The sequence below is a fragment of the Sarcophilus harrisii genome, chromosome 6 (genome assembly GCF_902635505.1).
Source record: "Sarcophilus harrisii chromosome 6, mSarHar1.11, whole genome shotgun sequence".
In the NCBI taxonomy this organism is placed as follows: Eukaryota; Metazoa; Chordata; class Mammalia; order Dasyuromorphia; family Dasyuridae; genus Sarcophilus; species Sarcophilus harrisii.
Genome location: NC_045431.1, coordinates 65207544 through 65235543, shown reverse-complemented (window position 1 = coordinate 65235543; position 28000 = coordinate 65207544). Strand labels below are relative to the sequence as shown.

The following is a 28000-nucleotide window of genomic DNA, read 5'->3' as shown; positions in this document are numbered from 1 at the left end:
CAGTTTTCTCTCATGCAATCCCTAGTATCATCTACTGAATAAGTGTACTCTAAGTACATCTTTGTCAAGAGAATAATTACTAATATGAGAAAAAAGGAAAATGGTGGATGTTGCAGGGGATGTAGGAAAATTGGGATATTATGAATTGTTGGTGGAGTTGTGAACTGATCCAACCATTCTGGAGAGCAATTTGGAATTATGCCCAAAGGGCTATGAAACTGTGTCATACCCCTTGATCCAGCAATAGTACTGTTAGGTCTATATCTCAAATACATCCACATAAAAGGAAAAGGAACTGTTTATACTTAAATATTTAAAGCAGCTGTTTTTGAACTGAATTAAAAATTGAAGGGATGGCTATCAATTGGGGAATGGCTAAACAATCTGTGGTATATGATTGTAATGGAATATTATTGTGCTATATGAAATGACAAGCAGGATGGTTTAAAAAACCTGGAAAGTGAACAGGACTATGAGAACATTGTACACAGTAACAGCAATATTGTTTGATAAAGAATTGTAAATGACTTAGCTTTTCTTGACAATACAATAATCTAAGACAATCTCAAAGGAATAATGATGAAGCATTCTATCTCCAGAGAAAGAACTGATATTGTTTAAATGCAAACTGAAGCATGCTATTTTTTACTTTCTTTAATTTTTCTTTTATTTGAGTCTTCTTATACAAAATAACTAACATGGAAATGTTTTACAGAATTGCCCATATAACTTATAGCTGATTGCTTTCCATCTCAGGAGGTAGGGAGGAAGGGATAGAAGTTGGAATTTAAAACTTTAAATAAACATGTTTTAAAATTTGAAAAAAAAAGTTTAAAAAGGACACAATTATTCTAGAAAAACCAATAGTTGAATGATTTCATGGATATCATTAGTGGATTTAGAGCTGGAAAGATCCCTCAGGTCATCTAATCTAAAGCCTTCATCTAATAGATAAAGAAATTGAGATCCAGAAATGTAAAGCAATTTTCACAAGACACACAATAAGTGGCAGATCTGGTATATATATGAAGTTAGATGGTCCAATGGAGAGAGTACTGGTAAGTCCTTCAACTTCCTAGCATCATAATATTGGATCAGTCATTTCATCTCTCTTGCTTTCAGTTTCCTTTTGTGCAAACTGAGGGAGTTGGATTAGCTGACTTCAGAGGATCCTTATAGCTTGCATTTCTCAGTATCCACATTTAGTGTTGGTTCTATTGTAGGTTCCCTTTCATTTTCATATAAAGATAATAATGGATGAGACTTAATCTGTATAACCTCATTGGTATAAAAATCACTAAACAGAGTAAAAATCCCAAGGTTCCAGATCCAGCTCAAATGTTGACTAATTCTAGGTTTAATCTTTTTGTACCATTTTATCTTTATCTATAAAATAGGAATGATAATATTTATACCAGATATCTAGCTTCAGAATTGTTGTAAGAAAAGGACTCAGATGTCAGTTCTGTATGAACAGGAACTGCTGTTAAGATGAAGGACTTGCACATACACAAAAATATTGGTAGCTGCTCTTTTTTGGTGGCAAAGAATTGGAAAATGAGTAGATAACCATCCATTGTGGAACAGCTGAATAATTTATGGTATATAAAAGTAATATAATATTGTTCTATAAAAAATGATGAACAAGCTGATTTTAGAAAGCCTGAAAAAATTTTGCATGAACTGATTATGAGTGAAACAAGCAGAACCAAGAAAACACTGTACACAGTAAAAGCAAGATTGTGGAATGATCAACTATGACAGACGTGGTTCTTCTCAGTAGTTCAGTGATCTGAACTTTGATCCAGTAAACTTTGGATGGAAAATGCCATCTGCATCCAGAGAGAGAACTATGGAGAAGGAATGTAAATCAACACATGTTGACATGAAAGTTGTACCCAGATTTTGTAGGATAACATAATTATTCACATTTATACAATGTTTTGAGATTTTCAAAGTACTTCTCCCACAAAGGGGAGTTAGATAAGTAATAGTCTTATTTATTATTGTAAGATAAATAATAATAATGTCATAACAATATTAATAAAATTAATAAGTAATACTATTAGAATAGATGAATGAATGAATGAATGAAAAAGCACTTACTATATGCCTTATTTCACTAAAAGCTAATAATATAAAAATTAAATACACACATATGCACACAATCTCTGCCCTTAAGAAACTTATGTTATTTTATTTTATATTTTTTTTTATTAAAGCTTTTTATTTACAAAACATATTCATGGGTAATTTTTTCAACATTGACCCTTGCAAAACTGTTCCAAATTTTCTCCTCCTTCCTCCCCACCCTCTCCCCAGTATAGTCCAATACATATTAAATATGTTAAAATATGTTAAATCTAATATATGTATACATATTTATACAGTTATCTTGCTGCACAAGAAAAAATGGACCTAGAAAAAAAAAAACTGAGAAGGAAAACAAAATGTAAGCAAGCAACAGAAAACATGAAAATACTATGTTGTGATCCACATTCAGTCCCCACAGTCCTCTCTCTGGGTGTAGATGGCTCTCTTCATCATAAGATCATTGGAACTGGTCTGAATCATCTCATTGTTGGAGTCACGTTCATCAGAACTGATCTTTGTATAGTCTTGTTTTTGCCATGTACAGTGATCTCCTGGTTCTACTCATTTCATTTAGCATCAGTTCATGTAAGTCTCTCCAAGTCTCCCTGAAATCATCCTGTTGATTGCTTCTTACAGAACAGTAATATTCCATAACCTTCATATACCACAATTTACCCAACCATTCTCCAATTGATGGGCATCCACTCAGTTTCCAGTGTCTAGCCACGACAAACAGGGTTGCCACAAACATTTTTGCATATTCAGGTCCCTTTCCCTTCTTTAAGATCTCTTTGGGGTATAAGCCCAGTAATAACACAGCTGGATCAAAGGGTATGCACAGTTTGATAACTTTTTGAACATAGTTCCAAATTGCTCTCCAGAATGGTTGGATTCATTCACAGCTCCACCAACAATGTATCAGTGTCCCAGTTTTCCCATATCCCCTCCAACATTCATCATTATTTTTTCCTGTCATCTTAGCCAATCTGACAGGTGTGTAGTGGTATCTCAGAGTTGTATTAATTTTCATTTCTCTGATCAGTAGTGATTTGGACACCCTTTCATATGAGCAGAAATGATTTTAGTTTCCTCAAGAAGCTTACATTGTAATAGAGGTAGACATAAAAGGGAGAGATGACTAGAGAAAGGAGTTATGTTCTGGGGAAATGGAAAGCACGAGGGGGGCAGTTGAGTGACAGCAAGAAGATGATGAGATGGTTAGATGTGAAGTTAAAATACTTGTCCTCTATTACTTCATCTGACAACAAATCCTTCTACTAGCCTAGCTGGTAACTCCTCTGTGACTGATATTTTTAGAATTGGATGCAGTAATTAAATGTCTTCCCCAATGTCCCATAGCTAGCATATTGTGGTGCAGCAGAAAGAATGCAGAAGACCCAAGATCCAGTTCTGTTTCTGCCCCTTGGGCTATGTGACACTCCATCTCTCTGAGGCTCCATGACATCATTTAAATGCAATCATTTCATCTCCATAAGGATGGAGTTGGGCTGATGTGAACATATTTGCAAACTACATTTTCTTCTCAGATCTCAATATCATTTTAATGAAATGATACTATTGCCCTTTTCTCTGTGCCAGGGAGAGGACAGAAAAACCAAAGTGCACATATATCTTATTGATAAGGACAGTTTCTGCTGCGGAACATCAGGAATTCATGGAAAGTGTCCCTGATTTATTGAAAACTGAAGTCACAACATCATGTGTCTGGCAACTGTTAAGAGTTGAAATCAAGAGAGGAAACCAGGAGACTCTCCCTGTATTAGTCGCCCAAGCTTAAACTCTAATGGATTTGCCCAGATCGGGGTCCCATCTGAATTAATTAGCATGGAAATGGCCTTAACGCCAACAGGGCCTTGGGTCTGGAGTGGACATAGAGCAGGGAATAACAAGAGTGACATGCAAGTGTTCCTTTAGAGTACCAACTATTGTCTTTTGAAATAGAGTTCTAGTGACCTCTAGTGACAAAGTAAAAGACTCACTGCCTTTTTCCCCAATAAACTGACTTCATATTTCACAATAGAAAAATTTCCCATTTCATTGCTTTGTTTAAAAACTTATCTTCATAGAACATCTTGATTTTAAAATGCCTGAAGTAGCAGCAGTATCAGTCGTTTCTAATCCCTCATCAACCAATTCACCTGGCTTCCCATTGTCTCAAATAAAATATATTTAGCTTTTAAAGTTCTTTCGGACATGACCTGAATCTATCTTTCCAACTTCATTGACAACTAGTTTCCCCCACCCTCACTCTATAATTCAGCCAAATGGATTTTCTTGCTGCTAGTTCTTTCTGTGTCATTCATGGCTTTTCATTTCCCATCTTTGCCCTGATCCAGTCCCCAGACCTGGATTGCCCTCATTCTTGCATCACAATCTCATTGGATTCCTCTCTTCCTTTAAGCTCAAGTACCCTGTTCTATGCAGGAAACCTTTCCTGATTTTCTTAACTTCTAGTTCCATTTTTCCCAATTACCTTGTGTTTGGCTACTTCATCTCCTCTCTCTGTCTTTCTGTCTCTGTCTCTCTGTCTTTGTTTCTCTGTCTCTAACACATCTCTCTGTCTTGTCTCTCTCTCTGTTTCTGTCTGTCTGTCATGTCCCTGTTTCTGTCTCTGTCTCTCTCATCTCTCTGTCTTTGTCTTTCTCATCTCTCTGTCTCTCTCTCTCATCTCTCTGTCTCTCTCTCTTTTTCTATCTCTCCCGAGCTAACCATGTCTGTCTGTCTGTCTGTCTGTCTGTCTATCTATCTCTTAATTTTATATGCCATATATTTCATAATTTATTATAATGTAAGCTCATTTTGGGTTGAGATTGTTTCATTCTTTGTAAGCTCCAATTGCCCTGACCAATGTCTGCCATATAATGGGCATTTAAGTATTATTTGTTGACTAATTCATTGACAGTAGTGGTAACTAACATTGCTTTAAAGTTTGCAGAGGTTTGTCTTTTTTTAACATATGTTTTCTCAGTTGATTCTATCTAAGTGTAATAATTGTCATCTGTCTAACCTCTGATCTGGGTTTGTATGTAGTAGTTAAAATGAAAGTTCATCCTGTTTGTAGTTTTATTTGGAAAGACAGAACCAAAGCTAGGAATTCTGTTACCTAAAATAAATTCAGTGAGATGGATAGTGGGGAAGTAGAGGTCTACGATGTGACCTCAGACTGAGGTAGACTGCTATAGAAACAGCTGGCTCAAGGGAATTGGGAAGGCTGAGGAATGGGAAGCCCTGGGTGTTTGAAGGGGTACTGAGGTGGAGTGAGGAGGATGGTGAACTAGGTACTGGACTTATCTAGAAAGGAGAAAAAGGAACCCGAAGGTCTATACATAACAAAAATAAGGTTAGACAAGACAAACAAAAGAAAGGAAGTTGGCTGTGGAGTCATGGTAGTGGAGAAAAGATGATTAGCAGAGGGGAGTAAAGATTATATTAACTCCACCTATTGAGCCTGAGTTTCTTTTTCTTTTTTTTTTTTAATGTTAAACATATGAATTTTTCTATACATATTTCCACAAATATTTTGCTGCACAAGAAAAATCAGATCAAAAAGGAAAAAAATGAGAAAGAAAACAAAAAGCAAGCAAACAAAAAGAATGAAAATATTATGTTGTGATCCACATTCAGATTCACTTTCCTCTCTCTGGGTGCACATGGCTCCCTTCATCACAAGATCATTGAGGTTGTTGGCTCCAAGTTTCAGGAGACATAAGAAAAGCAACTAGCTTAGATAGCAGGGCCAAAAGATTGGATGTCTTCAGGAGAAAGCTTAGTTACATTGACTACTTGAAGATGAAGGGACTGTGAGGGTGAAAAAGATAGGGAGGGCAGAGGAAGAAGGGCTGAATTACAACAGGGAAAAGAGGTGACTAGCATATCTCCTTTCAGTACTGTCCTATTCCCATCCCAGTAATCCTTGTGGTTCAGGTCCTCAGCTCCATTGGGAAGGTAGGACCTTGAAGAAGACTAGAATGACTAGGGGACCTTGGAGCATGGCAACCTGGAGAATAGAAGAGCAAGCCTTCAACCCTCTGCTAATTGGAGCATGCTTTCATGTCAGTTCCTGGGACAAAGACCAGCTATCTTCTATTACTTTTGCTTCTGATGAAAAATAATAGACACTTTGCATAAGTAATAGCCAGCGATTTACAGACTTGTAATCCTGGGGAAATATTGAGTGAGACATGTGAGACAACTGGAATTGGAATCAGGAAGACAGGTTCAAATCTTGATTCAAAATTATATTAGCTCCATGGCCCTGGTCATTCCTTAATTTTATGTGCTTTAGTTTCTTTATTTGTAAGTTGGGGATAATGATAGTGTTTACCTAACAGCATCATTATGGAAGTCAAACAAAGTGAAAAATATATAAAATTCTTTGTATAACCCAAGTCTCAGTTACTGTATCAGTCACCAACATTATTATTTCCTTTCTTTATTCCTCATGTTCCCAAAATGGACTCTTTAAAATTTTTCTATCATTTTGAAATAGAACTACTTCTTTCTCAGTCCATGAGCCCAGAACATTGGAGTCTTTCCTCATTTCTCTTCCCCAGATGTAGCCACCGATTCCTGCCAACTCTAAATAAGAATGTGAAGACACCTTTGAGATCATCCAGTCCAGCCTTCTCATCTTATAGATAAGGAAACAAAGGCCAGTAGAGATTAATTGATTTGTCCAAGGTCATAGAGATAGAAAGTAACAGAATTAGAATTTGAATCCAAGCCCTATTTTATTGCATCAGTCTTCTCACAGGTCTATGATAGACCTCTTGAGCTTGGAGTCAGGACCTGAATTTGAATGCTGCCCTAGAAACTCACTACCTGTATGATAATGGCAAAGCCCACTTAATCTTTGTGAGTCTCAGTTTCCTCATCTATAAAATAGGATGATAATAGCACTTATCTGTAGAAGCTTCCAATTCTTTCTTACACCAAATAATACCTACTGGTCATAAATTTTGAAGACTTCCATTTATTGACATTCAATTCCTAAGTCCCCTGATCGCCAGCTATATTCCCATTTATACTTACCTCACCCATCAATTATTTTCTCTTCCCTGTGCACCCTTATTCTATCCTCTGGAACGAAACTTCATTCCTATTGCCAAACTACAACTTGTTCCTTTCCCAAAACTTCATTTAATCCACTTTCCCTCGAAGCCTAAAGCCACCTAATTGAGACATTTCTTAATTATTTTGTGCTCTCTATTTTCAAGCATTCTTTCTTTTCCCTTGCCTCCCCAATTGCCCCGCATCACCACTGTACCTGATTATTCAAATATTTGCAATCTGTGTTTATAGTGTCTTCCCTTATCTCATTGGGAGGCAAAGTGGGGGAAACTGAAATCTGGAACTAAAGAATCTGGATTCCAATTCTGACTCTTCTCTTTATCATTTATATGATGCATCCCTCTGGACCATTCCTCATCTGTAAAATGAGAAGTTGGACAAGTTGAACTCTCAAGTCCCTTCCAACAAGAAATTGATCGTCTGGGATTGAAAACTCATTCAAAAATATTTTTCAAGTGCCAACTATGTGCAAGTCACTGTTGGAAAAATCTAGACATATATGAGTCAGAATGGTGTAGGAGACAGCAAAGACTTGAGTTCGGTTTTTAACTCTGATACATGCTTGCTATGTGTGATCATGAGTAGATCTCAGTGCCTCATGACAACTTTCTATGACAATAGTATTGTTATAGATAATTTTGCTAAAATATCTGGAAAAAGAGTTTCCATGATAGGGATCCTTTGTTTTGAAGCCAGAAATCACAGATTCCTTCCTTCTGCTCCTTTCTCTCCCTGTCTCCAGAAGATCATAGAACCCAGATTTAGAATTAGAAGAGATCCTAGAAGCTATTTTTCTAGACTAAGATAAAGGCTTTTTAAAAAAATATTGAACATCATCACTCCAGCCATGGAATTCACCCATTGGATGTCTATCCCCCCCCTGCATCTTCTCTCTCTGATTGGATGGTTTTTCTTCTTCATTTAAAGAAGGGGAGGGGGTAAAGAGAAGGAGGGGAAAATTTGGTACACAAGGTTTTATAGGGTCAATGTTAAAAAATTACCTATGCATATGTTTTGTAAATAAAAAAGCTTTAATTTAAAAAAAATTAAAATTAAAAAAAAAGAAAAAGAAAAGAGCCACATCCATCACAGGCGATCATCACATAATCCTGTTGTTGCTGTATACAATATTCTCCTGGTCCTGCTCATTTCACTCAGCATCAGTTCCTGTAAGCATCTCCAGATTTCTCTGAAATCATCCTGCTGATCATTTCTTATAAAACAATAATATTCCCTATCATTCAAATACCATAACTTCTCCAGCCATTCCCCACCTGATGGGCACCCACTCAGTTTCCTGTTCCTTGCCCCTACAAAAAGGGCTGCCACAAAGACTTTTGCATTTTTGCGAAGTGGCCCCAAGCTCTCCTATCAAGTGCTCAGTCTAACAGGGCACATTGATTCTCCGGCTTTCTGCGGCGCTCTGGTTACTGTTTTGCTCTCGCTCTTTTTTGTGTCCACTTTGGACAAGACGCCTGGTTTCGAGCAGTCCTCACGCAAACACTATCAAGCAGGATTATCTTGACATTAGACACACACTGGTTACAGGGCTGGCCCGAGGTCATACAGCTACAGCCAGGATTAGGGATCACTCAGTGACTAAACTGGGATTATGGTCTAGCTCCTAATACCCTGTTCCATCCAGCATGCTAATTTTCCTGATTGACTGGAGTGCCAAGAGGAGATGGGGTGGGGGAGCTACCTCCCCCCCTTTCCTGAGACATCTCTTCAATGAGAGTCACAGAACATGTGGTTTTAACAACCACAGCTGAAGTCTGAACGCTCAACTTTGGTGACTAAGAGGAAGCAGCCACAGATGAATGGCTTGGCTGTTTTATTGGGACTTTTGAGATGTACAGAGTCTCAGAGGAAGGCTTCCACAGATTGGCCATCCTCTTGGAGAGGCTTTAGGACAGAATATCAGGGTTCTTCAGGGGAAGACTTGCACATGAAAGGAAGTGTGACGCTCATGATCCACAAGGATGGAGGGAGAAAAATATGGATCTCCCAAAGAAGGCATAACAAGTTCCCTGAAGCAACTGAATTTCTTATGTGACTGCTGAAGTTGGTGAGAGTAGGTGGAGAAGGAAGGGGGAAGTGTGGTCTCAACCATAATCCCACTATGTAAATGGTAGCTGTCATCCTCATCATGTTATTGTTATCATTATTATTGGCCCCTCTGAGAAGAAATCATTTCCTGGCATGGGATGGTGTTTTAGGGTTCACAGATAATTAATAATAAAACATCAGGTCTACCTGTATCTTGCACCCCTATTCCTCTCCACCAACTGAAGGGAATCCCCCTAAAACGGGACTTGACTAGGAAGATCTCTGCTCCTGAGATGGTTTTAAGAGAATAAAGGAGAACTACTTAACAATCATGGTAAAAAATTGAGGTTCTCTTGTATGTAAAAACTTTAAAGTTTTAAACAAGAAACCCAATTTGATTAGCAAGGAGAGGAGAGGGGGGGGAATGGAGGAGTCAAAGTAGAGGGAACAGGAAGATACAGTAAAGGAGAGGAATGGGCACTTCATCCTGTCCCTTCCATCTATTATCTAGGAGATCTTGAGGGAATCACTTCTCTGCGATTTAGTTTTCCCGTCTATAAAATTTAGGTGTTGTAGTAGAGTTCCCTTCAATTGGTAAATGCTGTACTTGAATGAAAAGTACTTAATGAATGAAAGAGAAAAGAGATGGGAGGGGAGAAGAAAGAAATGATTGAAAAGGAAGAGAAATAGAAAAAAAAGGCAAGGGAAATCAGATATATGAAGAAGAAGTTGTACAAAGTAAGAGTAAACCTGGAAGAGTGAAAAGTGTGGAATTAATGGAAAAACAAATGAACTTGGATGAACCAGATACAATTGAACAAACCTTTATCAAATACTTATTATGTGCAACATATTAAAAATTCAAATATAATGTAATATAAAGATTTGCACATAGGCAGACCTAATTAACTGTACCATCATCACTTTACAAGGTAGTAACCATCACAAATATCTTAGAAGACACATTCATTTATTTTTTTATATTTTATTTTTATTTAATTTTATTTATTTATTTATTTTATTGGGATAGCTGGGGTTAAGTGACCTGCCCAGGGTCACACAGATGTGAAGTATTAAGTGTCTGAGACCAGATTCGAATTCAGGTCCTCCTGACTTCAGGGCTGGTGCTCTGTCCACTGAGCCACCTAGCTGCCCTCTATTTTTAATTTTTCAATAACTAAAGTGGTAAGTTTCCACCACCACCATCCCCCTGCCTCAGACTGTGTGTAGCAAAACATGGAGGTGGGAACTTATAAATAGTATGCATTAACTCAGTTCTGTGGATTATGAACATCCCATTGAAGGCTAGACTTGTCTAAGCTCAGTTTACTTCTGCCTCAAATTATATGGGAGAAATCAAGATGTGTATGTGGGGGTGTGAATATAGGGATGAAAGACTTTTTAAGCTGGGCCTTAACCAAGAATTGGAAATTGAGGCAATGCCCATCAACTGGGGATTGGCTGCATAAACTGTGGTATATGAATATAATAGAATACTGTTGTGCAATAAGAAATGATGGTCAGGCAGATTTCAGAAAAACCTGGAAAGGTTCATACAAACTGATGCAAAGTGAAATGAGCAGAACCAGGAAAACATTGTACACAGTATCAGCAACACTGTGTGATGATCAGCTACAAATAACTCAGTTCTCAGCAACACAATAATCCAAGACAAGTATGAAGGACTCAGAAAGGAAAATGCTTTCCATAACCAGATAAAGAACCTATGGACTCTGAATGCAAATCAAAGCATATTTTCCCCCACTTACCTTGTTCATTCTTGTGTTTTTTCTTTTAATCTTTTGATCTGATTTTTCTTTCACAATATGGAAATATTATTACATAATAGCACACGTATAAATTCTATCAAACTCTACCATCTTCAGATGAAGAGAGAAAAATCTGGAACTCAAAATCTTATAAAAATGAATGCTAAATTGTTCTTGACATGTAACTGGGGAAAAATAAAATACTATTTAATATAATAAAAAAAAAAGCTGAGTCTTAAATAATGAATCAGATTTCAGTAGGCTGAGGAGGATGAGGGAAGTGATTCCAAGCACAGACAATAATTTGAGCAAAGGCATAGAATGAAATTGAGAAATTCAGGAGAAAAAAGTAGAGACAGAGAAGGTGACTTTAAAAGATGATGGCAATGATATTAGCTAGCATTTTTATAGTGCTTTGAGATTTTCAAAGCACTTTGCATATGTTATCTCATATGATTTTAACAATAACAGCCTGAGGTAGCTGCTGTTATTACATCCATTTTACAGATGAGGAAACTGAGACTAAGGGCAGTTATAAGGGTAGGCACACATCTAGTGAGTGTTTGAGTCAGGATTTGAATGCGGGTTTTCTTGTCTCCAAGTCAATATTCCATCCTGTATGTCTCTACAACTCTTTCCCCTCCCACTTAAAAGTATTTTCCCCAATTATATTAAAGATAATTTAAAAATAATAGATAATAAAGATAATTTTCAACATTCATTTTTGGAAAATTTTGAATTCCAAAATTTTCTCCTTCCCTCTTTTTTCTCTTCCCTCCCTCAGACAGCAAGCAATCTAAAATAGTTTATTTATGTACAATCATGTTAAACATATTTCCATACTAGTCATGTTATGAAATAAGAATCTGAGCAAGGGGGGAAAACCACAAGAAAGAAAAAAAAAACAATTTTTTAAAACATGAACGCAGTATGCTTTAATCTGCATTTAGTCTCCATAGTTCTTTCTCTGGATGTGAGTGTAACTCTATCACTATTCATTAAATTAAAATATTGAAAATAAGCTCATATTTAAGAAAATTTTAAAAAATAAAGTTTTCCTTAAAATAACTATAGGATATGGTGGATTAAAACTAAGGAGAAAGAAGACAAAAGCAAGGGAATAAATGTGGTTTTTAAAGGCTGTGTTTTTCATTATTCTTTTCTCTATTCAATTGGAATCCAGGAATTTTCTTTTTGAAATTTGATACCTGTATTTTGATATAGCCTCCTTTGTAATTTTATCTTTTTACTCTCTACACTTAAAAATGTGATTCTGAGAAGGTACAGTAAGCATTATAGATTATGGCAAAATCTCTCCCTCTAAGCTTAGTATTTTATCCACTGATCTGGATTGTTTCTCTGCAGGTGAACATTGCTACAACAATAAAAAACACTTTTGAAATATGGGGTGTACCGAAAGTCTTAATGCCATTTTTAGTTATTAAAATTTTAATTGAATAAAAATTCAATTACTGTTTTATAAAAAATAATGAGCAGGTAGATTTTAGAAAAGCCATGAACTGGTGCTGAGGGAAATGAGCAGAACCAAGAGAACCTTGTACACAGTAACAGCAGCATTTTGTGGATGATCAAGTATGATAGAATTTGCTCATCTTAGGTGTACGATGATCTAAGACCATTGTAAAAGACTCATGATGGAAAATGAAGTCTCCATCTAGAGAGAGAACTATGGAGTATGAATGCAGACCAAAGCATAATATTTTCACTATTGTTTTTTTCTCTCTTGTGGTTTTTCCTTTTTATTCTGATTCTTCTTTTACAACATGATTAATGTAAAAATATGTTTAATATGATTGTACATGTGTAACCCCCTTGGGGAGGGGTAAAAGGAAAGAGGGAGAAATATTGGAAATCAAAATTTTACCAAAGCAAATGCCCCAAACTAATAAATAAATTTAATAAAAAAATTTAAAAATAAAGTTTTTATTCAGCTTTAAGGCCTTGAAGCTTTTTATTAAGATTTTAATGGCTTAAAATGGCACTAAGACTTTTGGGACACCCTGTACAGAATGCATATGATGTCAATGGAAGAATGTTGAATTTAGAATCAGAGGACTTTAGTTTTGGAAGCAAAGAGTTTGGCTCTGTCCCTTACTATCTGTGCAACCTTCACATTCAGGATCCTTGATGTTTGGTCATTAGTTTTTCTCCCTCTCCTCCCCTTTGTGTCTAAGTGGAGCATTGGCAGGAGTGGGTGGGTCTTTTCCTCAAATTTAAAATTTGGGGATTGAACTAGATAACCTTTTCAAGGCTCTTTCTTGCCCTATATTAATGATCAATGACCTATCATGGACATAATGAGTCTTTAATCAGAACCTGTAATGAAATTTATTCTATCAAAAGCCCCCAAACCTCAGCAAACTCAAGTATTTGGGGGGCTCATTTGCATAGGATGCTTTTATTAGGACCACAGGTGAAAGGTGACACAAGCAACTTTAGTTTAGAGACTTTTGCTTAATCTGTAATTCTCAATTAGGGAAAATGTAATTCAAGAGTTAGTGTGAGGGACAGTTGTTGGGAACTCAGCTGTTTCTCCTAAAAATAGTGTTATAAGTGACAGCTGGACTACCAAGGTATTGAATTCAGTAGTAAAAGAGGAGGATTGTCTATATTAGAGCAACTTCAGAACCAGCATTGTTCCTACATGAAAACATGTTCTAATTTCCTATCACAGAATGACAGCCGCACTCCAACCTTGATGCTCTTCCCTCTGAATACACGTTCCCTGGGGAAGGCAGCCTGGGAGGAATGCAAAGTTCTCCAGGAGGAAATTGTGAAGACACAAAGAAAACGAATTCTGTCTGATGAGGAGAAAAGGGATAATTGCATAGACTGATAATACATAGGGAAGCTCAGGCTGCATACATAGGCTCATTTTATGCTTCAGTTGATAAGACTAATTAGCGGGTCATTGAGCCATATTATCACCCTTATTACCTCTTACAAGGAATCTTGTTAAGTCTCATGTGTTAGTTTCAAGTTTCAACTATCTTTTCTTTCTTTCTTCCTTTCTGATCTCTGGTCTTCCTCTCTCTTTTTCCTGAGAAGTGATTTTTTTCCTCTCAGTCCTCCTTGATTCTAAGGCTTTCCCCCAGGAATCACCCCTGATTTATCCCGTGGCTAACTCATTTATACACAGCACTTTGCATAGTGCCTTGTCCATTAGACTGGGAGCTCTTTAAAAGTAGGAGTTATCTTTTGCCTTCCTTTATATCTCTAGTGATGATCGAGTTTCTGGCAAGTAATTAGGTGCTTACTAAATGCTCACTTGTTTTTACATTCACACTTTGACTCAGTTTTCCAAGGCACAATTCTTTCTTTCCCCAGTTACCCAGAGAGTGGGAAGGTGGCTTTTTATCTCCTAACTTTCTCTTTTAGAAGAGAAGTCAGCTTGTAATTTGCCCACAATGTGCACTTATTCATGAAAGAAAGGCAGACTTTATGTATTCTGTGCAAATCACTGCAAGATTGCTGAAGGCAATTCCTGAGTTTCCCACCATCCTCTCTTCTCATGGACAGTGTGATTATAAACTACCTGTTGACCTCACCTGTGTGCCTTATTCAAAGCTCAGTGGTTTACACTTCCAGAATACTTTTAAGTTTGTTCTTTAGTCATGTCTGACTCTTCATGTCCCCGATTGGGATTTTCTTGCCAAAGACACAGAGTGATTTGCCATTTCTTTCCCCAGCTTATTTGACAGATAAGGAAACTGAGGCAAATAGGGGTAAGGTTAGTATCTGAAACCAGATGTAAATTCAGGCTCAGGAAGTTGTCTTCCTGATTCCACATCCAGCATTGAATCCACTGAACCACTTAGCTGCTCTTGAAGGGACAGCTTAGTATGATGAAAAAACATTGGGTTTGGAATCATAAGATCTGTACTTGAACCCTGGCTCTGCTATGAACTAGACCACAAGCAGGCTGTCTAAGCTTCCTCGGTTGTTAAAAGAAGATGGTTGACCTAGATGACCTTGAAAGATCTTTGCAACCATATATTTGATGATTCTATCATCTTGCTTTCTAGGTATGTACCTCAGAACAACTCTGTCAGGTATAGAGAACAAGTATTATTGTTTTTGTTTTTTGCTAGGCAATTGGGGTTAAGTGACTTGCCCAGGGTCACACAGCTAGAAAGTATTAAGTGCTCTGAGACCAGATTTGAATTCAGATCCTCCTGACTTCAGGGCTGGTGCTCTATTCACTGTGCCATCTATTTGCCTCCACTTATTTTTATTTAATAAAGAATGGGGAAAAATTATTGATAAAATTTCTCTATTACTTCCTCTTCCCTCTCTTAATGGCTTTGTTTCAGAAAGCAAAAGCCTAAGATTAAATTACTTTCAGTACTTCGAGTAAAGATTTCCAGATTTGAACCCTGCCACTGGCATTTACTTACTAGCTGTGGAAGCCAGAGCAAATCATTTCATTTCTCTCAGTCTCCGTTTTCTCGACAAAAATGAAGATAATAAGAATACTTACCTCACAGGGTGATTATCAGGCTCAAAAAAGATAACATATATAAAGCACTCGGCAAATCTTTAGGAACTACATAAATGCTAACTATTATTGAATGAAACCTCATCATTGCTTGATGGGAAAATTAGAAAGCATTTTATATTATCAGAAATATTTAAGCAATGCCTTATGTATGACTTCACTGTTCAGCTTCTTGGTTTATTAAAACTCTTTTTATATTATATTATAATTATTATATATAACATAAATTTATATTATATTATTAGATATATATTTTTATATGTGTTATATATAATATTTTATTATATTATATTATAGTTAAGTAGATTTCTTCTGATTGGAGATTTACCCAACAAAGAATGCTTATAAGCATTATAATTTTATTATAATTATAATTTTGAGGGGGACATTAGTGACCCAAAGCTACAACTTTTCTCCTAGATAATTCTGAATTGTTCTTATCTGGTCTCTTTATGTTAAGTCTCGAAGGCATGTTGCTAGGCCAGAGATAGCTCCCCAATGCCATACTGCCCATAGTGTGGTCAGCTTACAGGAACACTCAGTTTTACTTTACTCAAGTCATTAACTGTGTCTATGGATCCCCAAATGACAATTAAGATTTCCTGAAACTTCCTATCATTGCTAGCAAAATGAATACATTTATTCAACTTTGCTAAAAATAACATTTCCAACGTACCAATGCTGATCTTTCTAAACATCTTCAAGGACGGCAGAATAAACTCTTGAAGTAATAATCATGGTCATGTTCATTTTAGTAGGTGTGAATATATACAACACAGGCCAGGATTTTTTCCCCCTTGGTCTGTTTCAAGAAAATAGCTACCACCTTCTTTGATCCTTGCTTGAAATTTACTAAAAAGGGATTCTAAATCTTTTTGGTTCATCATAGACCCCTTTAGCAGTTTGAAAGGCCTATGGATCTCTTCTCAGAACAACATTTAAAAATAAAAATAAAACTAAGAATTATAAGATTATAAAGTAACCCAATCATATTGAAATATTAAGATATTAAAAATAACAATAACAAGTTCACAGGCTTTCTCCCTCCCTGGGTTAAGAACTTCAGGGTATTGGAGTGGATAAATAGGGAGAGTTCCAGAGGAGTTAGCTTCAAATCCTTTCTCCAGTGGGCAGTTAAATGAACTTTTCTGTGTCTTGGTTTCTGCATCTGTAAAATGGGAGGGATTATAGTTACCCCTTCAGAGGACTCTTATAAGGCTCAAATGTAATAATGTAGGCAAACTTCTTTGCAAATTTTAAGGAGCTATGAAAATAATTTTTTATTATCTTTCTGCTTGGAAATGCCTCATATTTATGTGGAAAATTAAGATTCATAAAGCACTTTGCCTACATCATTTCGTTTGAGCTTTACAACAACTTTGTGAGGTAGGTATTATTATTACCATCCCCATTTTACAGAGGAAAAAACTGAGTCTCAGAGAAGTCCAAAGATGTGCCTAGATCTCCCCTGTGGCCATGAAGTAGGGCAGACCCAGAGGACCCTGCTCTGGCTGACATACCTTGGTTTTATTCACCACCAGCAAAGGAAATGATAGGGCACTGACTGGCTCAGAAGCCACAAGTCCATTTCCATCCTCAGCCCATGTTATAATAAATAATAATGGATAAAATAAATATAATTGTCAGAAGAAAAGGGATACTTTTAAAAAATACTTCTTTCTAAAAATTGTTTTCCTTTTAGAGAAGACAAATTCAGGTACTCTTGTTCAATCTTGTGTTTGTTTGAAAGATGGCAGATGGTCCTCAGAGCTTTTCAAAGGAGGTTACAGTTGCCTTTATTGGGAGTGGGGTAGGGAATTTTTTTTGTGTTCTCAATCAATCAATCAATTAATATCTATTAAATGCCTACTGTATACTACATGCACTGTGCTAAATACTGGGAATACACAAAGAGGCAAAAACAGCCCTTGCCTTCAAGGAACTTAAAACCTAATGGGGGAGACAACATGCAAAAGAACATGTAGAAAACAAACTATATACAGGATAGGAAATGATTAACAGAGAGAAGGCATTGGAATTAAGAGAGATTTGGTGGGGAAGGCTTCCTGTAGGAGGTGGGATTTTAGTACAACAGTGGAAAGAATAGTACTGAATGTAACATTCAAGCATCAGACTGCTTTTTTGGGAAGCTAGTCCTCTGAGAATGAAGGACAAATAACAACAATTCCAACTTTTCAGTTGGGATCAAGTGGATAACTATAGAAACAGATGCAAGAGGCCATTTGGGATATTACTGTGGAGAGCTCACTGGGGTAGGGGGAAGGAGCAAGAAAGGCAGAGATGAGGGAAGGGGAGCACTGAGGGGACATGGTCAAGTGGTTAGAGAGGAGGATTAGAGTGAAGAAGAAAGGTTTCTCCATTTCTTTATCAAAGAAATCAAGATTTTGCTCACCATTTACAGCCCTACTCATCCATGATAGAAGTATCAGTTCTTAAGCCTTCTCTTTCTTTAAACTCTGAAAACATCAATCTTGAAAAAAGGCATTTTTTTTGCTCCAAGCTTCAGTTCTTTATTTGTTAAATGGAGATGATACTATTGGAATTAACTCCTTCCCTCAATTTTTTTTTTAATGAGGAATATGTTTTGTAAACTTTTAAAAGCTAGGTGAAAATGGGTTATTCCTATTTTAGAGATAGAAAGAATTGAGATATAAAGATAAAGATAAATAAAGATATAAAGAAGCTTATTCAACTAACCTTTGGTGTACTAACTGAGGAACCCAAGCATCAATTATAACATTGTTTTTATGGGAAAATGTTTTGATCTCCAAAATGCCATTTTTACAAAACAATCTAGTTGATCACAAGGGTAAGGGACTGAACTGGTAATTTCATTAGTATAAGAAACTTCCAGGGGAAGAAATTTCTTCTACTAATTCAGGTCATCATCCTATAACTTAAGAGTCCTAGAACATGGAGTCTTAGAATCTAGAACATGGAGATGTTATGTGACTTATCTAGGAAGACAGAACTGATAGGTGTCAGGGGTAGGGCTTGAATCCAGGACTATTCTTTTCAGAACCTTCTCTCTATATATCACACTAGCCTGCTTTAGAATACAGAGTGCTGTTAAACTGGGTGTTATTAGATAAAGGAGTTATTAACTCTTTTATGCAAGCTGGAAAGAATAGGAGTGCTTGGATAAATGAAATCCACTATAATCCCAAAGCTTCATTTTAGCTAATGCCTTCAATCCTCATCAAACAAACCTTTTCCCAGAGTTAACAAGAGCCCTTCTCTCTGTTTTTGCCCACTAACTCTAGTTAAAAGAATGTAAGCATACATCAGAAAAGAGATAGGGAAAGGGCCAGGGAAATCTATGGACAAGAATAATCGGTATCTGAGTAGCCAAGAATTAATTGTGTCTTTAAAAAGTGCAAAGGACCAAGGCTGGAATAGGAGGATCTTCCATCTTCTGGCAATGTTTAGCACAGGCCACAGGATACTTACATCAAGGCTTCTAAAACTTTTCCCAATCATGACCCCTTTTCTCTTGAGAAATTTTTATTTTTAGGTTTATAAAATAGGTATGCAAATCAAACATTTACTGATGGATAACAAATCAAAATTTTGCAACCCCCACATTTGGTTATGAGAGCCTGTATATTGTGACCCATAGTTTAAGAAGCTGGGATTTACAATTTCTAATTCAACTGAACAAACATTAATTAAGCACTTGCTATGTACAAGGTACCGTGTTTAGTTGTTAAAGGTATGAAGATGAAAAATGCCACAGTACCTGCTCTCAAGGAATCTACTATCTAATGGGGGCAGATATAACACATCCACAAATAGTTCCTCACCTGTAAAGTGAGAAGATTGGATAAGATGATTTTTAAGGGTCCTTCCAGCTGTTGAGTTTGTATGAGTTTCTTCCACTCTCAACCTAGGAAGATTATATTAGCAACTGTGTAAAATATGGATTAGTCCTTTTTGCAGTCTCAAGGGCCTAAACTAGAGTGGGAGCAGTGTAAGTAAAGAGGAGACGATGGATGATGAAGTATTTCAAAGGCAGAATTGATAGGAATTGGTAATTGGTTGAATTAAGAGAGTGATGGAGAAGGAAGAAACAGAGGTTGCCAGACTGGGTGCCTGATTTGGGGATATATTATTAGTTGAGTTTGAGATGCTAATGGAACATGGATGTGGAAAGGTATAGCAGGCAAGTGGATGATGCAGAGATAAAGGTATAATAGATTCAGGTCATACTGGATGATCTGTAGTTATTCCCCAAGGTCCATCATAGACCTTTCTCTTCTTCCTCCATCTTGCATCAGTAACCTCATCAACTTCCATGGGTTTAAGTCTCATCTCTATGCATATGATTCACAGAGGAATATATGTAACAAATTATGGTACAGTAGCCCTAAGTCCAAAATAACTCATTATATTTCCCTCCAACCCTCCTCTCTTCCAAATTTCCCTACCTTGATTTAAGGTACTACCATCCTTCCAAATCCCAAGGTTTATAAACTCAATATTATCTGATTCTGATCTGATGTGTCCAATTGCCAAATATTCATTTTGAACTTCACAACATCTCTTACATCTAACCCTATCTCTCTGCTCACATGGATACTATCTTAACCCTCATTCTGTCTTTCCTAGATTATTGCAATATGTTTCTAATTAGCACCCCTACCTCAAATATTTTCCCATTCCAATTCATCCTACACGCTGCTATCAAAGTGATTTTTTAAACACAGATCTTACCACGTGACTCCCCTATGCATCCAACTCTAGGTAGTTTCCTATTGCATTTAGAATAAAATATAAACCCATCTATTTAGTTTTTAAGCCCTGCCCTGATTGGCCACAACAACCTATTTTTCTTTCTGGATATTTCTCTTCCTCTGCCACTCTCTGATCCAGCCATCCCAGTCTTTTCTTGGTTCCCTACACACAACACTCCATCTTCTGTTCCAAGCCTTTGCACTGTCCATCCCCTTTGTTGGGGATGCACCCTCGCCTTCCCTCCACCTGATAGAGCCTTCCTCTTTGTTTAAGATGCTTCTCGGGTGCCAGATTCTTTCATGAAGCCTTTCTTGATTCCCCCAAATTCTGAGGCCTCTCCTTTTTCAAACTGCCTTGTATTTAAGTACTTTTTATATGTATTTGTTAATGTTAACATTTATATTTTTATATATACTTGTCTCCCTATTTGAATCTAAACTCCTTGTGAATAGATTTGACATTTTTTTGTAACTATCTTCCCCATAGTGATGCTTAATAACTGATTAATTGGGGATATAGAACTAGAAATCATAGACTTTTGGGAGTCATCTATAGAGTTGATATATGTATATATATACATATCTAACTGATATATAGATGAGAGCTTACAAGAAAGAGAAAGTGATATAGGACAGAGTTTTGGGAGACATTCAGTAATAGAACTTCAGGTATAGTCACTATAAGCCATTTAAAAAGATTGGATACTATGGCCCAATGCCAATGTGTCAAGCACATACTAAATGCTGGTGATATAAATAATCTTCTACCCTCAAGGAGCTTACATTCTGTTAGCTCCAGATAGGTAAGCAAGAGGGCAAAGCTAATTAATTTTAGACTTTTCTTATATTCAGCTCCAGTGAATTACTTCTAGGAAGAAAAAAAAACCTAACAAATCAGGTCTTTATTACTTGAGGTTTTTTGTTTGTTCTAACAGTTATGGTCTATGTGAGTAGAGAGCTACCCTTTTAGTCCCAGAAGTTCAAGCCCTACTAGAAAGACTTCCTTTTTGGCCATAACTTGATACCTATCTATTTTAAAATATCAGATTTCCTAATGAAGGGCCGCTAGGTGGCACAGTGGATAGAGCACCAGTCCTGGAGTCAGGGAGATCTGAATTTAAAACCAGCCTCAGACACTTACTAGCTATGTGATGCTAGGCAAATCACTTACTGCTGTTTGCTTCAGTTTCCTCATCTGTAAAATGAGCTAAAAAGGAAATGGGAAACCCCTCCAGTATCTTGGCTAAGAAAACTCCAAATGGGGAATGAAGAGTCAGACCTGACTGAAATGAGAAATAGCATGGTATAATTGACAGAGAGCTAGCCCCCACATGAGGAAGATTTTGGTTAAATCTTGTGTGTCACAGGAAAAGTCACTGAGTTCTCTCTCAAAGATTACAAGTTGCAGAACCGGTGCTGACTTGCACTGGCTGAGGGAATTCCAACATCTGGGAGTTCTGTTTCTGTGTAATTAAGTCTGGAAGATGATCCAGTTTTGCCACTAACTAGATATGGTGTTAGGCAAATCAAGAAAAATCTTTGATCTTATCTCCAATTTATCCTATATGTATCTTATTTGTACATGGTTGTTTTCATGTTACATCTTCCATTAGATTGTGAACTCCTTGAAATTAAGGATTATCTTTTGCCTTTTTTTGTGTGTCTCCAGAACTTAGCACATGCTTTACATGAAGTAGACACTTAATAAATGCTTGTTGATGACCGACTTTGAACCTTATTTTTTTCATCTGTAATTTTTGGGACTGAAGTAGATGTCCCTTGTGATCCCTTATACCTCTCACATGATTTTCCTATGGTATGGGGATCACATGAATCTGTTCCCTTGTGTGCTTTTGGGCACTTCACGTCATTGTCTATACCACCAGACATAGATCCAAGGCAATGCTGCTTCTTACCCTTCTGAAGCTGTTTAGCTTTAAGACCCCCCATGCTATTCTCCATGATCTAAACAAACAAATAAGTAAAATAAAAGGAACATTTTTCAGGGAGGAGAAGAGGAAAAACAGAAAAAAGCTTCTAAATAAATATAAAGGACTGGAACCAGAGTGGAGAGGCCTGTGTTTGAATCCTGCCTCATTAATCCAGGCAAGTCTATCTTATAAACATTCAGTTTCCTCTCATAGACTACCCAAAGATAGCCATCCTTGTACCTACAGAGAAAAAAAGCATCTCTAACAATTACCTACCTACCAAAGGTGTCATGAAACTAAATGAGATAATATGTGTAAAAGCACTTTATAAACCTCAAAGTGATATATAAATGTCTATTATTATAGTTACGATTTTAATTTTTTTTAAAGTAGAAAAAAGCTCTTGTGAGGAAAGATCACTGGGTTTTGAGTTAGAAAAATTGGGACTGAATCTTGATTCTGTCACTTATTATCTGAGGCAAGTTACTTGAACTCTATGGGTTCCTTTTTCTACAAAGTGAAGGAATTAGATCAGATTTTGAAATTCCAAATCTTATAAGTACTGAACAGAAGACAAAAGAGGTTTGAGGATGATGGGTGATGGGGAGGGATGAAGCAAAATAAGAGGAAAGGAGAGAGCTAGTGGATTGCAGGAAGGACATTAGGTCTGGAATGACTAATTTGCCAGCCAAAACGGCCTTTTATGACATTTAGGAATGGCCTTTTCTGAGATGGAGTAGGAAGCTTGGATTTAATTGCACCCTCATCAACTACCTTATCAAAACCTGTTACTCCGAGTCTCCAAATTACTTTCCATTGCTCCTAAGTGTAGATCTCCCTTTGGCCTTTGCCTCTTCTGTGGCCGAGCCCATCCTGGTGGGAGCCTGTTAAGGTCAGCAGTATCCCATTGCTTCTGTAGCCCCATTAGTCTGCATTTATTTTTTTTTCTCCCTCATAAAGGCTGAAAATGGCTCCCTTTGACTCCTTTTTCCTCCCCCATCATGTTTGTAGGCCTACAGAATGGGAGCCTCATCCCCGGGTCATTGGTGCTAATTGTCTGGTGCACTTTAGAAAAAGCCTATTTGAATCTGAGCATTTAGAGAGAAAGTGGAGAAATGTCCACATTAGGAAAGAGCAATGATGTAAAATATTCATGGCTTTTTTTTTCTGTTAATTGAAATCAGTAACCTCTTTGCCTGAGAAGGAGACTCCATGAAATTTTGATACAACATGCTCTCCCCTTCTCCCCCCACCATATACACACATACACATAAAACCATCCCTCTGTCCAACTAAGTTGGACTGTATATAGACATGTGCTGGTCAATATTTAACAGCTTGAATCAGGAAAAAAAAGAGCAGGACACGAACTTGATTAATCTGCCTAATATTTTCTCCATCACTTTCTTTAGTCCAGAGCAGACAATCAACAAAACAATAAAGTTCTAATTTGAAGTATTTGATGATCTCTGAAGTGTAAATGCTTCTACTGGAGTTAGCTCCAGCACAAGATCAACAAATCTAAGAATATCAGTGCCAGAAGGACTTCAGCAGAGACTGGGAACAACATCTCCACGAGCTAAGGCCAAATAGAATCAAGGGAACAATTTATACAATGATAGCATTAGATGAGGAAAACTACTTTTAGGACTTCAGAACCCTGCTCAATGCTATGATAAACCTTACACCCAAAAGATGGAAGGTGATACTGATAGAGCTGCCAGAACCTAAAAAGCAGGAAGGGAGAAGTGTATTTTCAGATATGGTCAATATCGGAATTTGTTTTGCTGAACTATGAATGATTGTAGCCAAAATGATGGAAAAGGATAGGATCTCCATGGCCGTTTTGTCAATGGCTACCTTTAAAAAGAGCTTCCTGGAGAGAATCCCTCTATTGATGGCCATCTGTTTTTTTTTTAACATTAAAATCTTTTTGTGGGGTTCCAAATTTTCTCCCTCCTTCAAGTCCTTCTCTCATATTTTGAAAAGACAAACAATAGAGTATCAATTATACATGTGAAATCATGCAAAATATATTTCCATTTTGGCCATGTTGCAAAAAACAATAGCAAAATTATGGTACTATTTGTGCTCAGAGTTCATGGGTTCTCTCTGTGTGTTGAATGGCTTTTTCTGGACATCTAGTCTTGATCAGATGGTCACCAAGGAGAGAGGGAGAGCCCAAAATTTCCCAAGCAACCCATTCCACTTGTAGAGAGCTCTCATTGGCGTGAAGTTTTTCCTGACATCAAACCCAAATCTGCCCCTCTCCAACTTCTACCCGTGGCTCTTTGTCCTGCCCTTGGAAGCCAAGTAGAACAAGTTGAAACCCTCTCTCATATGACAGCTGTTCCTGGGAAGACAGCTGTCACATCTTCCCTCGTCCGCCAAGCTTCAATTCCCCAGGCTGAACGGGCTCACTTCCTTCCCTGAATCTCAGGAGGCACCATGGTGAAGCTCATCAGAATCCCAGTTGTCTCTCTCTGGATGACCTCAAGTTATCAATGTCCTTCCTATCGGGTAGTGGCCAGAACTGAATCTGATATCCCAGCTGTAGTCTGACCAGAGGAGATAGAATTCTCACCTCCTTGTTCCTGGAAGTTCTCTCCATGCAACTGGAAACTAAATTAACTTATTGGTCTGCCATTTCTTTCTGTTGAGTCACATTGAACTTACAATCCACTAAAAATCCCCAGATATTGTTCACTATGGTTAAGTTATGCCTTTTCATACATACTAGCCACGTGTAAGAATTTAGATTTATTCTTAGTTGACTTAGCCCAATGCCCTATTTTTTTTTAATTCCAACTACCTCATTTATTAGTTATCCCACCCATTTTTGTGTTATCTGCAAATATGAAAAGTAAGCTCATTTGTCTTTATTTTAGTCCTTGGTAATTAAGTTTAATAGTACAAGGTGCAGGACAGATCCCTGGGGGCATTCCACTTGGAGACCTTCTCCTAAATGAGCATCTAACCATTATTAACCATTCCTTGAATCTGTCCATTTAACTAGTTCCGGGAATTCCTAGTTAATAATCTTCACTTATACAGTGCATTGTATCCCAGAAGTTGAATAACAACACAGAGGCAGCTAGGTGGTAAGGGGCATAGAGTATGGGATTTGGATTCAGGGAGCTCTGAGTTCAGATTTTGCCTCACACACAAATCACTTAATTTTTCTGTGCCTCAGTTTCCTCATTTGTAAAATGGGATAATCATATATCATAGCATATAACATATATATATATACAGCATATAATAGCATATAACAATAGAATTCCTATCCTATTGTTGTAAAAGGAAAAATGTATATATGCTTTACCAACTTAAAATACTGTGAAAATATTAAATCTCTATATCAGTGCTAGCTATTTTTATTCATATTCCCTCTAGATATGCTTTTAAAGAACCATTTCCACATTTTTCCCTTTCCTTTCATTCAATTTAGCAAAACTTTGCTCCCCAGACAACTCAATGAGTTTCAGAACTAACTGGAAGCATCCTTAACATGCATTTACTTGAGCATATTTTAAGTTTTTCAAGTTTGTCATGTCCTTTATATATACAATACCATTTGGTCTTTCCAGCAGCCCAATGAGGCAGGCGCTCCAGGTACTATTATGCTCATTTTACTTAAATATCTGACGGCTCTGAGGTTTTGTCAGCCTTAGAAACTCCCCAGTGTGGGAACTCCATTCACTAACAATAATGCAAGCTATGTGACTTAGCTATCATAACTAGCATGGAGATAACGATTTAAGGTTTATGATCACTTAATTAATAGACATTTATTGAAAATCTACTATGGGCTAGACATTATACTAAGAGCTGGAGATACAAAGAGTCAAAGGAAAATCCCTTCTAATGGGAGAGACAATGTAGACAGATACATACATAAAGCAAGCTATATACAGGATAAATAGGAAATAATTAACAGAAGGAAGGCACTGGAATGAAGGGGGAGGGTTGCAGAAAGCTTCTAGTAAAAGATGGGATTTTAGTTAAAGCACTTTACAAATCTCCTGTCCTTACTGGAAGAAAGGTGCTATTATTCTTCTGATCCTACAGATGAGGAGATTAAGACAAGTTGATGATCTGCCAAGGGTCATATGTCCAAAGCAGCCCTTGGAATCCTGATCTTCCTGACTCCGAGCCCAGAATTCTATCTACTATACCACACTGACCTATTATTTTAGTATAGGAAGTAATGGAGACTCAAAATTATTTATGATCCTTCATCAAGTCAATGGTAATTATAGAATTTGCCATCTTGTTTCCCAGATGTACAACAATTAACATTTGCCATTTTTCCTGTTATTGTTTATTTTATAAAATTAGAGGTCTAAAACCCTTTTTCTTCTAGTATCTTCTCTTAGAAATGGTTAAGAAACACAACAAATTAATAAGCCATGTGTTGCTCTTCCTGTTCTTCTCCCTGTTTTATTGAGATGCAGTATGGTACCATGGAAAGAACACTCACTCTAGAATTAAAGGGCCTGGACTCAAATCTTACCTTTAGTTCTTTCTGCTCCTATGACTTATGATTCTGATTTAGTCACTTAAATATTCTGGTTCTCAGTTTCCTAACTTATAAAATTTTCAGGCTCAATTGGAGAGCCTTTAAGTTTCCTTTTAGTTTTAAATCTATGATCCTAGATGGACTTTTGTCTTTGTGTAAATGGAAATAGCAATTTCTTACTTTAGTTCCCAACTTTTTAAACTGTGGATCGTGTCTCTATATGGGATCTTGTAACTGAATGTGGGACTTGCAAAATTATGATTTATTATCAGTGTATATTTGATTTCTATATCTATACCCAGGGTTGTGTAAAAATTTCTCAGGTGAAAAGGGGTTGTGAGTAGAAAACAGTTTAAGAAGCCCTGCAGTCTAGTCTACTTCTCTAAGCAAAAAAAAGTAAAATAAAAACAAGGTCACCCAACATGATACATATTTTTCTTTCACTTTCCCAAGAAATCAGGAGTATTAGAGTTTTCAGTGACATGATGCTGCCACTTGACATTCATAATATCCCTCACTGTTGTCCCCCAAGAATTCATGTACTCCCACTACCCCGTCACAAGAGTCAAACCCTGATCTGCACACATAACATGAAAAGGCTTGACAAGCGCTTTCAAAATCACTCCGCAGGCAAGAGAGAGAGAAATTGCCTTGGGACTCTTAGGACGGTGTAATCTTTGGAATTTACTTGGTTTTTAGTCCCACCCCCCCCCCCCGTCCATCATGTATTCCCTACCTGTATCATCTGTCAGGGAGATGTTGGTGAAAGTGCTGTCCTCCTCCACTTTGCAAGAACTGTCCATCTTGCTTCAGTGTGCAAGCCAGGGAGGGAGAAAATGGCAGAAAGGGAGATAGTTGTCCCCCCCATCTCCCCGAGTCCATGTGACACTACTTGTTAAATCATTAATGAGGGAGTGGAACTAGCAACTTGGTGCTACCTGATCCTCCCAGTAACTGCCACTGGCCTTAGCACTGAGTCTCATGAAAACTGTCAAAAGACAGAGTTAAAGAGTTACAGGCACAGACCAAACAGGTGCCGAGCAGGGGCACGTATGGGGCAGAAGGTCTGGGTTCCAAAGGCTGCTTCTGTGATTAATCAATAATCATGCAAATGTCTACTATGTGCCAGATACAGGCTTCAGGCATAAATGAATGAATGTGTTAGATGCTGGGGTACAAACATACGAAGGGATAAAGTAGAACCCTCCTGTCTTCAAGATTGTACATTCATTCTATGGAGAACACAATATATATGAACTATGTGTATATAC

General features: G+C 37.2%; 1 protein-coding gene across 1 annotated transcript in view; it reads right to left on the bottom strand.

Moving 5' to 3' along the window:
- The window catches only part of SCOC (short coiled-coil protein), a 44760-nt gene extending 17211 nt beyond the window's left edge, over positions 1–27549 (bottom strand). The window contains exon 1 of the mRNA XM_012552207.3: positions 27466–27549. Coding sequence (XP_012407661.2) covers positions 27466–27532 — 67 coding nt within the window. The 5' untranslated portion in view covers positions 27533–27549. The remainder of the gene's footprint in view (positions 1–27465) is intronic.
- Positions 27550–28000: the final 451 nt, after the last annotated feature.